Raw genomic sequence first — 17,852 nt, 5'->3', positions numbered from 1 at the left:
TTAGTCAATTAACGAGTTTGTGCAAAAATCCAGAAACGAGGATGTAGCTTTCGTAGGAAACTATATTTACAAGAATTGACATAGTAAATTGGTGGGAATACAGCTGTATGCAATTCTCCGAATTATTTCATTGCTATTCTTGCTTGTCTGATATCTTTCGTGAGGTATAATTAGAAATCTCATTGTGGTAATCTCACTACCGAGAAATATATATATGTATTCACCTAGAATCTAGAGTAAAATAAAATGATATATTACATATTTTTAAAGAATATACATGCTTGTAAAATAAATTCTTTAAAATCAGAATACTGTATATCAAGTTTTTAATTCTTTTATTCAATAGTATAAAAAATTTCTTTGTTAATTATTAATATTGACGGAGACATTGAATTTTGACAATTCTTATAAATTTCAAATGTTGGATCTTGCATTTTTTAACAATCTCAGTTATAATTTTTATTAATAAAATTTTTAACGAAAGACTATCATTGGGAAAATAAAAGAAAAATTATTGCTTACTGATATTGATATATAGTTCTCCAATTATTACTTGGCTTATACATACTCCTCCAAACCGTTTCTATATACAGCTTTCGGTTCTCTTTGAGTGTCATTACAGTACCGTTACTTTGATGATGCTAGCCGTTGACGTCCTTGTGAACTTTTTCCTTCTTTTTAAGCATAGCGTACCACGATCACGCGTTAATGTCGATTTTCATTTATTTCACGTATAAATGTATGAATTTCGACTGAGATATTCGGTATCAACCTATCAATTATTTATCACTTGTTAACTATCTTTAACGTGACTTATATATACTTAGTCGATCAGTAATGTTATACTTTGCATCCATTTACTTTAAAATCAAGTTTGCAAAAGCTACATATTTTTAAAGTATAAGTAGTTAAAGTATAGTATTTTACAATAATTAATACTTGCGCATTTTATGCAATACGCATTTACGAGTTTCGTGGAATTATATTGTAAAATGTATTCAAAGTATAGAAGGAAAAGGCAATGAAGAAGGAAAATAAGAAAACAGTTCAAAGTAATTTGTAATAATTCTGGAAAGGAAAAATTGTGCAATGTAGTTAATTTATCATTCATAATTCACGTATGAATTTAACGAAAACGTTATTAATTAAAGAGTACAGATAGCAAATAATGATGAAAGGTAATATTAATTATTGAACTAAAAAGTAATGAACGAAAGTACTATTACATAATCAGGCTTACTGTTTCGTAATAAATATTAATAGTCAATACTTAGCACGGAAATAATCGTAATTAATCATTTCAATCAATTTATTCCACACGTACATTGATTATGTACATGTATTGTTTTTATTGCTATCAATATATTAATAAATTATTTTTTTTATTTATTAGAAGAATACAGAAAGGAAGAATTGTAAAAGTTTTGCTCAATCGCGTTAACAATTATGTTATATTAAAAATTATATTTCTGAGAACAAAACTGACCAATTCCTTATATCTACTATGGAGTATGGGTATTCTAATTGTGATTATGATTATATCTTAGTATTGTCTTTAGATACTAGATATGATAAGAATAGCAAAATTTATAGCAACTGTCTGTAACAAACGTAAATAAAAATGAAAATTGAGCATCGTAAACAAAAGTTAATCACAGGAATATATTTGTAGTTTGTTTAGAAAAGTTATTAAATTAAAATACTTATTTCTAAAAGAGCAACCTACGCATATAACATACACATATAGTGGGCATATAATTCACCGGTGTAAAAATCTGAAAAATATCGATGAACGTTGTACGCTCCCATCGTAAACCCGATAATGGCATTGTGTCTTGCTTGATGTGCACTGTCATACTTTCTAATGTGTAGCATTCTCATGACCTTCCTTTTTGTATGATCTCCGTCTTTTACCAACTGCACATCACAAATTAAAAAATAAAGAAAGTGTATATGACATATTCTAAATTTAATCTTTTGGAAATCACAGCAACATTATTAATCTTATTACCAAATTGAAAAATTTTTATTATTATAATAGTTAATATAATATCACAAAAGTTTGTCAAAAAATATGGAATATATAATAAATCTTTTACATTTAAATAAAATTAATGTTTTATGGCTCAGATTTAACAACTTAAATTCTATAATAAGTATAACTTAAACAACGCACATATCTTAAGTATTTTTGTCAGCATATATGTGAGCACGATGAAAAGAGGAGGTTCCGCAGATGTTTTGAAACCGATAACATTTAGTGATATTGCGCGTCTGTGACGAACTCCTAAAATTATTGATCGAAATGTTGTTATCTAATTGCAGTTGACAAAATAGGGGATATTATTGATACTGTCGGGTAAAATTAAAATATACATATTGGGAAACGAATGAAAGGAAAGGAGAAGAAGGAAAGAAAGGGTAAAAAGGAGGCAAAGAAAGATAAATGTAATAAATTATACAATTTATATTAACGTCAGGTATTCTATGTTTGCTTCCAATTTATGAATCCTTTCATATAAAGATAACTGTATATAGTATATAATAATATGAAATATAATATATAATAATAATGTATATTATATTATATTATATTATATTATATTATATTATATTATATTATATTATATTATATTATATTATATTATATTAAAAATATATATTGATAAATTTATTAATAAGATAAATAAGTAATCAATAGTCAAACACGAGTATGAAACTATTAATAAGTCTTTAACAACCGATATGAACAATAATAAATAAGTAATATATATATACAAGTATAAAAAGGAGGAATTTTGAAAAAGATAAAACACGAAGGCAATGTTTCCAATTAATTTTTATGGATTTTTTCCAGTACACAATGCGCTAGGGGTGATGGAGACAGTGAGCAAGCAAGTCCAAGTAGTGAGCGGACTGGGGGTGGGGGGTCCGGTGGGCCCGGTGGGTCCAGTGGGGGCAGATTTGCATCACCATCATCATCCTCACCCCCACTCTCATCCTCCACACCCACATGCCCACCCCCACGGTCATCCTCACGGACCCCATGGCCACTCACTGGTCGGCGTAACGTCGACCCCTGGCAGGGGTCAGACACAACCACCGGTCTCGCATAACCAGCATTTACCCGCGAGATCTACTCCGGTACAGCTGCATAGGTAAGTTATTTTCTTGCCTATGTTGTATTGCTATCGCAGTCACATTGCACACCATATTGTTCACGTTGTAGTGTGTACAATATAATTAAAAGTTACGCGCATGCGCTTAATTCCGCGCGAAAAACGACTTAACTCATCGTTTGATGAAACGCATCTATAATGTAGTCGTAAAGGAATACACTACGTGAAAGAATAATTATTGTTTTTGTCGTCTTTCAGTTATTTTCATTGATCATTTAGCCTTAAGTAAGACAGTATGATGTATTGGTACAATGATCGGACAAAATTGGACCTAAATGCATTGATATATTATCATATCATATGATATGTAATTTATTGAAATTTTATAGAGATAAAGGTATTAAATACAGATAGCACATTGAGTGGGCGTTAATGTTAAAGTAAATGTTCATATTTACATATACAGCTTATATTAATTACGATAATAATATATGCTACTATGGCTTTCTCTATTATTTATGTCACCTTATATAAGATATAAGCTTATAATGTTGGATTCTAATTATTGAGTAATTGTTTATAATTAAATTTAAATAGTAGGATGTCAGAAAAGATTTTTCCTTTTTAATTTTTCTTTTATTAGAAGAAATTTGGAAATAATATAGTGTAACTATTATCACATTTATTTCATTTTTATATGTTTTACTATTATATTGCCATTATTGTTTAAAAATTTAGTTATATTTATTAATATATATTGCAATGGATTCTGTATTGTATAAATTCAAATATTGAAACTTGAAATACGCGGCAGATAGACCATTGAAGTTGGATACGTAACATACATACATTCGGTGTACTGCGCATGCGTTCTCCCAATTTTACCACTACTGCTACCTGTCGATTCTAACCTCAAACGTCAACGTGCAACGTTGATTTTTAACCTTGCAAGGTTTACATTTACAATTTGTAGTTTACTGAAATATATATATGGACGATGGTACAGTGTATTTTACTGAAATTATCAAAATAAAGCCGCAATTTTTGGAAACGCGATGTACCAGATGTGTGAATGGAGAATGTACGTGGGAAGGAAAGATTTCTTTGAAACTCAAGATTGTCCGTTTGCATGATGAAGTAAGTCCACGCAGTTATTTATGTTGCTTCTGGTCGTTATTCCTCGCATGAACAATATCATTACATTATAGTCCATTCTCGTATTAGTGTAGCACGTTTCTAGCAATGGCATCAGTTACAGACATATAAGTGATTTCAATGTCCATATCATGAGTTTTATATAGAAAATCATTGTAAATTGTTTTGTTTATGAAGTGACTCGTGATATTGCTTTGCCATAAATATCAAATCCTGTGATGTTATCCTATTACAATTTTTACTATTAGCATAGTAAATACAGTTTTACTATTAGCATACAAAATTTAATTAATTAACAATAATTTGCGTATCAGAAAATTTCACATAGAATAGTTAGTAACGTACATAAAGAATAAAATAAATAATATGGAAAACGCGGGAAAATCAGTTAGGTTAGGTACGTTGTAGGATTGTGCAAATGAACCAAACAATACGAAGGAACGCAGTACATGTATATGTTACACACATTTACACATTTACACATACTATGGGTTATGTTACGAGTTACGAATCTGGTCGCTTATAGGCAAAGCTTGTGTAAGAAATAGAAATACAACAAAATAAAAATCTTGCTTTATTACAATCTGTTTTTGAAACGATGTTTGATTAGAATCTTTATTTTACACATAATGAATAACATTGAAAAAATACGTTATTAATTAAATAGATAGCTTAAATAAATTGGCAAGTTAAAAATTTCGGTCTGTTTTCTAATAATTTATTGTTCATCTGTATTTGAATTAGCGGAAAATGGTAATAGATGTAGGAATTTGTTCAACGGGAAAGAGAAAGCTAACAGTAGGTCGCATGACGGGGAATAAAAGATGGCGGTGATAGAGGAAATGTACTTTTTTTTACCTGTGAATAGGTAAAAAAAAGCAAAGGAAAATAAAATTAACGTGTTGTATCTAATTACGTATATTTAAATTCATAATGTGAAAGCTTAAAACATTATCAATTTTATCAACAAAATATTGCGATTATATAGCATTCTTATAAATATTTGTACAAACTTTATGAATATTTCGCTGACTAAGAAATTTACATTAAAATACCTGAGACATATTTTCGAGAGGAAATAAGTGAGGAAAGAATCAGAGACATTAACGGAGGCGTGAACGAAAAGTAGAATTGGAGGAAGGGGCTCAAGGCTACGTTGATTTCTATTTCCTGCAATTCTCTTTCAGACGAAAACAAAAATAGAATACATTTCTTAATATAACACTTAATTCTTTAATAAAGTTGGATTATGTAGAAAATTATGGATATAATATTTAAAAATAAATATTTATTTAAAAATTCAAAGATTTCTATACTTTGTCGAAAAATTAATTAATCATAACTTTTTATCGTTCTATCGTTGTTGTCTTGAGTATATTATTTGCGATAGTAATACAAATGCGATGAAATTCATAAGATATATGTATACATTGAAAACATTTGTTATCGCAGGTGCAACTTTGCATTTCTTTTATTTATATAGGTATTTTATGATATAACTTTATGTAATATAGAATATGTGTTATTGATAAATAGTGATAATGGTGTAGTGATAATTTCTGCTTCGTTTTGACATGATGTATGTGGCGCTATATGATACGTACTTAGACGCTTTTTATCTTGTTTTCATATTTTAGATGTACCCGCCATGTTTTATACCCTAACCTATCATATTACTTTTCTTATCTGCATGTTATGATCTTTCTTCTCTTTAATTATTTTAAAATCCCTATTATTTCTAATGTAAACAGTGACATGAAAAATATCATCATATATTTTTATCATCTGGTCAACTGTAACATATACAAATTCTAGATTAATTTTGCTACTCTGCTTCAAATTTAAGAAATAGCCTGAAAAATACGATTGATTTGAAAATTATTCACAGAAGACAGCAGTTAATTTTATACATCTTATCTATTACTGTGTTATTTGTTCCCAAAGGTGGTATTTTATTTCTCACCTAAGTATTAAATTCATTATCATTGAGCCTGTATAGGTTCATATGTACAACTTATGTGTGCATGTCATGTTATCGTTCTCTCCGTGACCTATGTATGTACGTACATAACATTCTATCGCACGCGCATCATTCATAAAAGGGAAAAAGAGTAGGTGATACATGGGAGGGAGAAGATTTTAGAAGTGGGAGGAGGGGGTCAGTGACCGTTACATCATCGGGAACTCATAGTCTAGGAAAATCCATAAAGTCGTCATTCATTTACGATTATAAATTCGTATATAAGAAAAAAAATAGCAATTAAGAAAGATCGAATGATTCATTAATATGAAAAATATATCGTGCATAACTGTGGGCTAATATTGTGGTATAATAGTCGTTTTTATAGCATTAATTGTTTCTTAACATTTTATTTTGTCTTTTTATTAATTTAATTTACAATCATTGCAGTTTAATTTTCCTTCTACTAACTGGGTAATAATTATTAAAATTATTTATGTTTGACATTATTGTATATGCTATTGTTTATGATAATTCAAAAATACATAACTCTCTTTTTTGTGAATCGTTATGTTGTGAATAGTTTCGTAATTTGCCTGAAAGATTTAATATCATTAATATGTGTTTACAAAATTTTCAAATAGAAATAGTTAAGAGAGGGTTTCGTTGATAATAGCAGAATATATATATATATATATATATATATATATATTTCTTGGATGTGAGCTAGGCTAGGACTATATATAGACTAAACTATAATTCCGAATGATTTGAAATATTCATTTAGTTACTGCGGCACACACTATACTCTTTCAAAAAATATAATCAATTTTGTTTACAGTATACAAAACGTTAATGCCAAATAATAGATATCAATTTATAGAAGAATTTAATTTAGTAATTTTCAAATATATTATTGAATACATGCGTATTACACATAATTTTATTTCGTATTACAATTATGTGTAATAACTACTTTTACGTTTTTTGAGTATGTATTAGTTTATCTTCTGTTCTCAGAAAAAGATTTAAGAAAATCATATATTCAATAACGTATGAAATATATTAGATAATTTCGGGAAAGAAATCTTTATAAACGCTATATCAGACTACATCGGTTGATCGTTCACCATTATCCACCAACGAATAACGCTAAGAACGCTTGGCAAGCCTCGAATGTATTCAACGATATGGCAACGTCGCCTTACGAAAGCAGACAGGCACATTCACCCTTTGTGATGTTCAACGCATGCGCAGTCATTCTACAGAGAATAGGTACCGATGCACCGGCACGCGGAATCATGATCTGTGGAATACTGCGACATCGCATATCGTTATACACTATGGCGCATGTGCGGTATATTTTGCCACATGTGACAAACTAGCGTCGAAAGGTCGTGTATCTACTATGCTGCTATACGTATGTATAGCCAATGGTTGATTTCACGTGAAGCATATTTTTACCGCGTGACGCGATTGGTTAGTTGATCGTCATTCTTCAATTTTTATATGCATTTATTTCTTACAGTTTATCTTTTCATATAAATCTAATTTTGTACACGTATGTAACTTTCCAATATTATTTTTTTTTAAATATGGAATACGCTTCTTTTTTTGACATGTCTATATAATACTGCGGTTTGAATAATCAACATATGTATGTACATATGTACATATTATATACAGAACGTATATATGTATAGCAACCTGTTTGTAAAAGATAGTTCATTTGAACATAAGTAGGATTTATTTATGTTCGTACATAATAGGTAAAATTATTGGTGTATAAACGTATTTGGTTAAGAGATCTTCTTATGTAAAGGTATATTTAGCTTAAAAGTCTACTAGGTAATTTGATATCATTGGTATAATTTATTAAAAACAAAGGACTTACTTCCCCATAAAGAAAAATTGAATAAAATCTTAGATATCCTTCAATGAGCGGGAAACACTTCATGGGTTGTTTCTTTTTATATTAACATAGTGACAAGTATTTAAAAACAAAGTATGCTTATTTAAGTATTTTCATTATGATACTAAAATGGCTGCTTGTTTAGCGAGTTTTGTATGATACGTAAGAATATCTGTCTTAAAATGCACACTATAGTAGTACATAGTATATCAAGAAATACAATCTGAAGAAACCGTTACCATTGTAGGGACATGAAGTGTCTAATACGATTTTCTCAATAGAAATGCAAAGCATACATGTAAGTGTATGTATCGTAAATAATCGCGTTGAGTATAACATATCGTAAAAATGATCTTTGTAATTTCAGAACTTTTATACATATACAAAATCTTGTACAATCTTGTGGAATAGGAAATTTAATTATTTGTACTATATAAGTACCAAAATAAATGCAGCACTGTGCAAATACATTTGTCAATATATTTCTCTGCTCCTTTATAATAAATTTCGAATGATATGAATATATATGCATGTATATAACATAAAATATGAAAATTACGAAGATTTTGTCGCTACTGATAAATCTTCTTCCAAAATGAATTGTTAATTTGTATGCCACTGTCCCAGTCTAACCTCGTAATTTAGGTTTCCAAATGTTCGCAGGCCGACGCAGAGTTATGTCAACATCAAGAGCAGCAGCCCTGTATCTCCAAGAACGATAGGAACAGGAGTGACGTATGTGCAGGGCGGTGCGGCTTCATCTTCAGCAGCAGCAGCGGGGACAGTCGGAAGTGGAAGTGGCGGAGGTCCTTCAATCGGTGGCGGCGGTAGCGGTGGAGGAGGCGGTGGTGTTAACAACGCCGGTGGCGCGAACAGCGGTACAGGAGTCGTCGGGGCTGGAGCTGGTGCTGGTTCCGTTGGAAACGTAGCACCAGCCGGAAATGGTAACAACAACGGTACCAATAACAGCGCCGGTGCGGGGAGCAATAGTGGTGGAAACAGCGGTACAGTGGGTGGTGCACCAGGAGGTTACGTTACTGTGCCCATGGCTGGTAGCCTGCGGTATATCCATCCGTACCCGTCGACGCCTACGTCGGCGTCGGTGCCGGCTGTAGCGACGATGGTCACATCGGCCTCGTCGGCACCGACTCCAATACCCGTTCCAGCACCCGCAGCTGCACCTGTCAATCCACCTACAGTTAGTCAAACACCACCACCATCGCTTTCGGGAACGTATGCCACAAGAGATGGTGGATATCGCGGCGCCACCACGAATGTAGGTATTTTTCTCTTCGATTTATCCCACGATAAATCGGTCGTGCCCTCATTTGTTTTTGCTCTGTTGCTTTCGTTACACATGAGAGAGAGAAAGAGAGAGAGAGAGAGTCACTAACAGGTTTTAGATAACAGATTATAAATCTTCATTTTTTCATAGACAGTGGGAAATATTTTTTCTATCGATTAAAGGCTTGCGTGTAAATATGTAGAACCATAGGAAATGAAAGATTAAATTTTAATCAATGTTAATTTAATAAGATATTCCTAATAATAAAATAGAAATTGTAGGACAGAGTATCCTATTTGTAAAGGGTGATACATAAACAAATTGATTGTACTGAGACAAGTATATATCCCATTTAATATCCTTTGCATTGATTTATTTGCTTCTTCCACAAAAATTTGAATTGTTTCGACAAAAGAGTTAGTAGGTGAAAGTCATGTAGGAGGCTAACATGTACAGTTCATCATAAAAGTTTACATACACGTATGTATTCGACTTTCTTCATTAATGAAATCAGAAGTTGCTCAAACTAATCTCTTTGCTGGAATATTTGAAATTGATTACATTTATTTGTGACTGACTGATTGTATATATATTGTATATATATAATAATCTATCACATCTAATTCAATCTTTTAAACGCGTTACACGAAACGCGCATTGTATCTGCCAGTGCCCTTGACTTTCAACCACTATTAGCCGTCCCTTGTTCTTTTCACTGCCTAGCAATATAATCTTCTTTGTCGCGGATGTTGTGCCGTTTTGGATTAATTTTACGACGATATTGAAGTTGCGGAATTCTGATGAAATTATGTTTGATGATTTTAGCAATATCTTTGTTGTAAATGTTGTTTCATTTTATTTCAACGATTTTAAATTTCGACATACATTGTGTCAACTTTCAAATTGTTAGGTGGTAAATTGTCAACTTAGTTTAAAATTTGTAAATGAGCCTAAGTTTGATTTAAAAATCTTACTTTCTATTTTGGGATGTCTATTACAATATATAGTAATAATAGATGTATACTATGTAACATTGAATATAAGAACTATGAATAAGTCAGAGTATATGAACATGTATAAGAGAATAATTATATCCCCTATATGTTATACTTCTGTTATCTAAAAAAAGAAAAGAAAGAATGTACAAAAATCAAGTCTAGTTTATTAAAAGTGTAGCTGCTTATTCGAATCGATTTCGAATTGAATCATATATTTAATCATTAATGCTCGATTAACTTTTCTAAAATGAACAATACTCGATATATAGATAGAATCAGATAAACAGCTTAGTAAGAGGTCATATCTGTTATCTGTTTGGGTGGCAGATTATGATCCTAAGGCATGGTATAAGCAAGACGTAGAAGGCGTGAGAAAGAAAGACGAATCGACTAAAAGTGGAGTTTAGTCATAATACGAGTGCAAGGAACGTATGGCGGTGTCGTAGGTATATCGATGGTCTACCGTCTGCCCTCTTGAACCGGGTCATCGATTTTCTTGAAATAGGTTCGTGCCGAGAAGGTTAGACAAGATAAATTGAATAAAACGCGCGATGAAAAAAAGCAATAGAACCACACACATCTTAAATGAAAAGGAGATAAAGATAAAGATAGAGCAGAATAGATAGGGGGACAAATAAAATGAGATTCGAAAGAATGAACAGATATTTATTATGACATCTTTCAGGTGAACGAGAGGATTGCCATTAGCGTGAGCAGTAGTCCCCTGTCGCAAATAGGAGTCGGTGTCGGAGTAGTTGCAGCCGAATATGCGGCGAATAGCGGTATAGGTAGTGGGATGGCTGGTGGAAGAGGGGACAGACCGAGGATATCTCTTTTACCACCTGCTTCGGTGACACCAACACCTTCACCAACAGCACCAGATTACCAGCACGTGTCCAGTGCAAGAAATTCACGAATAGCCCTGATGCCCGTCCAGCCGGATCAGTATTGCAATCGTACGGCCGTTGAAATGGCCAATCTGCAAGAGGCGCCGCCCTTCAAGAAGATACGCCTCAGCCAACCGACTCAGATTCAATTGCAGTCCCAATCGCAATCTCGTTGTCATAGTTTGTCACCCGCTGACCCGTGCGTTAAGCAGGAACACGTGGTGCAGTTGCAGCAACCACTTAGGATAGACACTAGGGTGGGTACATAGATACATAGATACACAGGATGATTCAGGATAAATGTGAAATAACTTGACACTAAATAATAACTTAGTATATTGAAATAACTTGAAATAACTTAGTAGATTGCTTTCGAGATAGCTTTGAGAAACTTACTGAGCGAACTCTATTGTCGATATTTATGTAGGCATAAGTATTTAACCTGCCGAGTGTCGCGTTATATACATTTGAATGATGTCTGTATATTTTGTAAAGAATTCCTTATTTGTGTTTGATGTTACAACACTATAGATTCTATAATTGAAAATGAATATACAGTATAAGGATTAAGTATATAGTTGTATGATAAAAGTTATATGTGAAAGATATTGAATTTGTCTTTGATAAAGTTATACAAAAACCTCTCAACATTTAATGAATTCGGTTATTGTTTCATTGTTGTTACAATAGGATTATAAGCTTGACATGATATAGTGTTTCAGGAATTAACAAAAAAGATAGGTAAAATTAAGTATGTGTATCTTTAGAAGTACTCATGCAAAACATTTATTAAAAAGTCTCTATATTAAAAAGATATATATAGAAGATCTACAAAATATGTCATAGTCTTTCACATTTCTTTTGAAAATATCCTTTACAAGTAATTGTTTCTCCTTCGACTTTTTCTGGATCAATAATTTTTCCATTCCTAAATTTTCATTTTATGGGATATTATAATATATGAATAATTTTTGTTTGAAGCAGCCGGCAACAGAAGCGTATACACCTCAAACTGAAGCGATTTCACCTACGCTTCCGGAACCGAATACGCAAGAAGATGCGCAGTTCAGAAGCACCAAGGATGATCTTCTACAGCAAATCTCCAAGGTTGACAGAGAAATTGCAAAAAGGGAGTCTCAGATAAATAAGCTTCGGAAAAAGTTAAAGGAATTGGAAGAGACAGCTAATAAACCTCTAGAAGCTAGCGGACTTAAACGACAGGTTGAGGAACAGTCTCAGCAACCAAAGCATCAGTCTTTGGCACAAAAAATTTATGCTGAGAATAGGGTAAGATATTAATTCAAATTTTGTTTAATTCAACATGTGTAATGTAGGTTTTACATTCTACCAAATTAATCTATTAAGTGAGAAAAATGAGTTAACTCGTTATTTGAAAATGATTTCTCATTAAATAAAACGAGATGATTCATCGTAAATGTGTACTAATTATACATTTAAGAAAAGAATGAATATATCGTTTGGTTCTTACTCTTAACAATGAAACAGCTGTTTTAATCCGTACTTGTGCTATACTGATGTTTGTATAAGAAATAAAGTATGTTTCGTTTAATATTGGCAAGACGAGTTAACTGAATTAAACAGAATATATTTTTAAATAAGAAATAATCTAGTTTTTCATTGGTTGAATGAAATCATACGTTAATTACAGAGGAAGGCAGAAGAAGCTCACAGACTTTTAGAGAGGCTAGGTCCAAAAGTGGAACTACCTTTGTACAATCAGCCATCAGATACAAGCGTGTATCAAGAAAATCGAACAAAACATCAAACGTGTATGAGAGCAAGGCTTATAGTGAGGCTTCGACGAGAACACGCTGAACGCGCATCTCTCCATCGACAACAGTCACAAACGTATGCTATTTTGGTACAAGAGTGGCATCGTAAAGTAGAGCGATTGGAAGCAACGCAGAAAAGGAAGTCAAAAGAAGCGAAGAATCGCGAATTCTTCGAGAAAGTGTTCCCAGAATTGCGAAAACAAAGGGAAGACAAAGAGCGTTTTAATAGAGTCGGTGCACGTATCAAGAGTGAAGCTGATTTGGAGGAAATTATGGACGGCCTTCAAGAACAAGAGGTATATTATTGCATAATTAAGAAAAGGAAATTAAGGAACAAAGTTCATAGGTTAAAAGTTACCAAGGTTAAAAAAAAATCTACAAAATTATTGTTTACGAAAATACTTTATTATCACATATGGGTAGATCATATTTACCGATTTGCGATTTATGTACTAACATTCTGATTATATTCCTGGCAATATTAAGGTTTAGATTTAAAAAATATTCTTTTTCGAATCAAATCTCTTCGAAAATTTTCTATCTTAATTCAATAATATTATGACGAATAGTCAAAAAGTTATAAAATTGTATGGTCTTTTTATACTATCACCAACAATCGATAAATTCATAATGCTAATAATCCACTTGGTATATGAACTTTTGTAATGTAGTTGTTTGAAAAATTCAATGTATAATAACAATTTCTAAAATTGGTTTTGTAGATGGAAGATAAAAAGATGCGCTCGTACGCAGTAATACCTCCATTATTGTTGGATACAAAGCAGAGACGAATCGCATTTCAAAATCGAAATGGTCTTCTTCAGCCGGAAGAATTAGAGGCTCTTCACAGTGAACGAAAGTTAATCAACGTATGGAGTTCTGTGGAGCACGAATTATTTAAAGAAAAATATCTACAACATCCTAAGAACTTTGGGACGATAGCTCAATCTTTAGAACATAAGTCCGTTCCAGATTGCGTGCATCATTACTACCTCACTAAAAAAGCAGAAAATTATAAGCAGCTCTTGCGAAAGTCGCGGCAACGAACACGTAGCTCTCGAAATAATCCTAATAATAAAGTGAGTCTAATTGTAATTAAATTTAAAGACATTTTTACATAGATATTCTTTGAAAATTGTATAAATGCATTTAATTAATTAATACGTAATAATGTTAATTTTATAACAATTATTAACCTTATAATTGTTTTCTTTTTCAGGTAAATAATAGCAGTTCAAGTATTGGAAATCTAGACATTTTAACTACAGGTGTGACAACAAGGTTGCAACGTGAGCAACAGCAAAAAACACAAGAGAATCCTCAAAATAGTTCAGCAGGGACATCAAGTACAACGACGACGACGACTACGACTACGTCAAGTGTATCAACTACTGTTGCAACAACAATAGCGACCACTTCGACAACTCCTTTAAATTCATCAACGTCAAGTATATGTTTAACGACGGACTCTGTAATAGCATCAACGACAGCTACAACGACATCCGTGTTGAGCACCACGACATCGTCTGTCGCGGCGTCGTCGACGACAACAAGCGCGAAGGATAATAGGGAAATCAATAAAGAAAACAAAGAAAGTAAAATGGAATCGAAGGAGTCGCACCTTATTAAAGTCGAAGTGAAAGAGGAGCCTCAATTAAGTTCTGAGACGGTGTCAGGAAAGGACGTCAAAGTAATGTACGTAATATCATTTCTTATAAATATTTCTAATTTGACTTGTAGAAAATATTAAATATATATCTATATCATATCGTGGGGTTGTATAAATGGAAGTAGCATGCTTTTTTAATTCTTCAATGAATTTGTAAGTATTTCAAACATAGATTTTTTAAATTAATACTACGTAAGTTTAACACACACTTGAGATCACATATACATCTTGTAGTATAATAGTTACTGTGATTTTCGTCCTACCTACAGAAGGAATGAGATAAACAGTGGTCATATTTGATTTACTGTTTGGTAACTACAATATTGACATAATCGATATTTTAGTTGTAAATGTATACGCAAAATCGCTTATCAGGACTAATAACCATTTCTTTTTATATTTGGTTGGTTGGCTAGATAATTGGACGTATCTTTATAGATTGTTATAATTTACATCGATTGTTAGTAATATAAATAATGTTAATTATCTATCATTATTATCTTTAAGTATTAATCTTGGAAGTGAATTATCGTGGATATGAGAAAAAATTTCTCCTTTATGAGAAAATATTTTATATATTTAATCTTTGAACTAACTTATGCATCCTAGCTTGGTACTAGCTTCTAGATTTTTAGAGTATTAGTAATGATTCGTAGTATTGTATAGATTATTTTATATATCTTTACCTATCTTTAGCCTAGTCTATGTTTCGAGCTTCTGTGATGTATGTAGGTCGTTTTCAAGATGTATATATTACATGTATTCCTCTACCTATAAAACAGCATACTGTTTTGATAAATTGCATCACTTGTGCCAAGATGCTAATGTTAAAGTTAATATCAAAATATACTAAAGGAAGTTCTCTTACAGTCATAAATGTAGCTGTATATATCACATAAATTTCATTCTTAACTTTCATGGTTTTTCTTTTTAAAAATTGTTGCAACCAGATTGTAGTTACTATTTTTGCCTTTGGTAATGTACATTTAATAATGTATGAATATTTGCATACACTTGTATTAGGATTTATGATATTCAAATTTAATAATTATGAATTATTTAATTTAATGAGAATACATTGCAAGTTCACATAAATTTCAATTAAAAAATTTTTAGATAAAGATTCTTGCAATTGACTTTTTGTTACACTTTTAAGAATTTGTTAGAATTAAAAATTTCTAATTTTTCTGCGAGGCTGATAAATTGGAAGCATAATTCTAGCACAAAATCACTTTAGAAATTGTAATTGATATAAAATCACGCAGTTTTATTGTTCGAACGGGATTCATCTTGCTAAAGATATTCATCGTGCAAACAGACCAATTTTACTAACCAATCATTACTTACAATTTTTAAAATGTTAAAAAATAATTGAAGGAGGTATTCGTCCAAATTTGTGTTGAAAATAAGTAAGCCTTCCACTCTTTTTATTTTTTTAATAAAAAAATTTTAAAGTTTGTTCATTCTATATGTATCTATGATCTGCAACAAAAATTATATATTTTATATATAAATATAATAAATACCGGTATTGATTTACTAAAAATTGTCTAGTATCAAAAAATTGTTTCTACAACAATTCTATTTATTCAGAATTTCAATAAAATGAACAAATAATTTTTTAATAATCACAACGAATATTAAAATTGTCCATACGTAGAAGCAATTTAATCTTCATCCGTTTTTAAATCGTTTTTCAGATCGTAATTTCCACTCTTCGTTCATCAAGTTTTACAGTAAAATTTCTGACGATAAAAATTAATTTAATGGTATCCATCAATGGAATTATAATTCTCGGAAAATGAAAGAAAAGAAAAAGAATACAAATAAATCGCTGAAGCGGAATAGGAGGAGGAATAGAGAGGGTTTGAGTTGAATGGAGGATAGATAGGGGGAAATAGAAGGTGGTGGTAAAATGGAGGTTCGAGAGGGAAGGTAGGGTAGTTATTAGCAGATTGTAATGCTAATCAATGGTTACTGGTTAGTGGATTATGTTTGCGTAGGCATTCATCATCGAAATGGAGTCGATCGTTGAAAATCTGATTCCGAACCGCGTGAAGACCAGAATGTTTACTTCCCTCGTTCGTTTAGAAATGATGTACAGAGTGTTTTATTAATCCTGCAGTAATTGTATTCATACTGTATGGATGAATAATTCTCTCTATTTTTTTTTTAATTGTATTGAGCTTTTTGAATTTTTTTGGGCCATATACGTAAAATATTTTTTTATATTTCATCTTCTTTGTTTTCTTCCTAAATCCTTGCACAGACAAAGGGTTAATTCAATTAATTCAATTTCAAGTTTGTTTCTCTTTAAATTACATTTACATGAACTATTTTCCCTATTAAGTAAATTTAGTTAATGGATAAAAGACCTTTTTAACCGACTGTTCGTTTTATTGTTATAAAATAAAATATTCTAGGATTATAACAGCAATGATTCAGCCTTCGTTGGATTAATGTGACGAATATACGTACAATAGAAATGAGTACACATAAAATTTAACATAACAAATATAAATAAAAAATATAAGATTTAACATAAATTATAGGCAGGGATATTGAAATTTGTAATAGGAATATTTTTAAAAATTGTCGAAAAAGGTTTTATTAAATGAGTAGTGAATAACAACTAATAGGTTTTTTATCGTTGGATTTATTGTTATAAAATTGATAGGAACAGTACATTGTTAAATTTGAAAGATATTAATGGGCAGAAATTGTGTTGCAGGGAAGCAAACAACAGCGATGGTGGAAGCGTAGTAACCGCGAGCAGGATAAAAGAAAAGAAGAAAGATAATCATGCCAACCCTATGGAAACCAGCGACGAGGAAGCCCAATCGATGGACACCATTGGTAAGTTTCGTTAAATATATCTTACCAGTTTGCTTTGCCCATCTTTCATGGCACATCACTGCAACGTTATCACGAACATTTAAGTGTTATTATCGTATTTAAATGTTTAAATCGGTGTGATTTGATTTTTGTCTATGTTTAATAAACATTTATATCGTTTTTCTTCATTTCTTATTTTCTAAATGACAGTTCTTGCATAAAAAGAAATTTCAATTCCT

At 31.4% G+C, this 17,852-nt stretch overlaps 1 protein-coding gene across 16 annotated transcripts in view; it reads left to right on the top strand.

Annotated features, from left to right (window-relative positions):
- Positions 1 to 17,852, top strand: part of LOC132906439 (nuclear receptor corepressor 2) — a 59,519-nt gene that overhangs the window by 14,345 nt on the left and 27,322 nt on the right. For 12 of the 16 annotated variants that reach the window (XM_060958632.1, XM_060958628.1, XM_060958626.1 and 9 more), the window contains 8 exons: positions 2,858 to 3,158; positions 8,810 to 9,422; positions 11,115 to 11,573; positions 12,298 to 12,603; positions 12,986 to 13,405; positions 13,832 to 14,188; positions 14,329 to 14,804; positions 17,510 to 17,634. In XM_060958632.1, the coding sequence (XP_060814615.1) occupies positions 2,878 to 3,158; positions 8,810 to 9,422; positions 11,115 to 11,573; positions 12,298 to 12,603; positions 12,986 to 13,405; positions 13,832 to 14,188; positions 14,329 to 14,804; positions 17,510 to 17,634 (3,037 nt within the window). In that variant the 5' untranslated portion in view covers positions 2,858 to 2,877. Of the gene's footprint in view, positions 1 to 2,857; positions 3,159 to 4,012; positions 4,257 to 8,809; positions 9,423 to 10,814; positions 10,935 to 11,114; positions 11,574 to 12,297; positions 12,604 to 12,985; positions 13,406 to 13,831; positions 14,189 to 14,328; positions 14,805 to 17,509; positions 17,635 to 17,852 lie in introns of those variants that run through there. The other 4 variants (XM_060958630.1, XM_060958637.1, XM_060958634.1 and 1 more) reach the window with 3 other exon arrangements.

This window comes from Bombus pascuorum, chromosome 4, assembly GCF_905332965.1.
Source record: "Bombus pascuorum chromosome 4, iyBomPasc1.1, whole genome shotgun sequence".
NCBI classification, from domain to species: Eukaryota; Metazoa; Arthropoda; class Insecta; order Hymenoptera; family Apidae; genus Bombus; species Bombus pascuorum.
The sequence above is the reverse complement of the archived record's forward strand: the minus strand, read 5'-3'. Positions and strand labels throughout refer to the sequence as shown.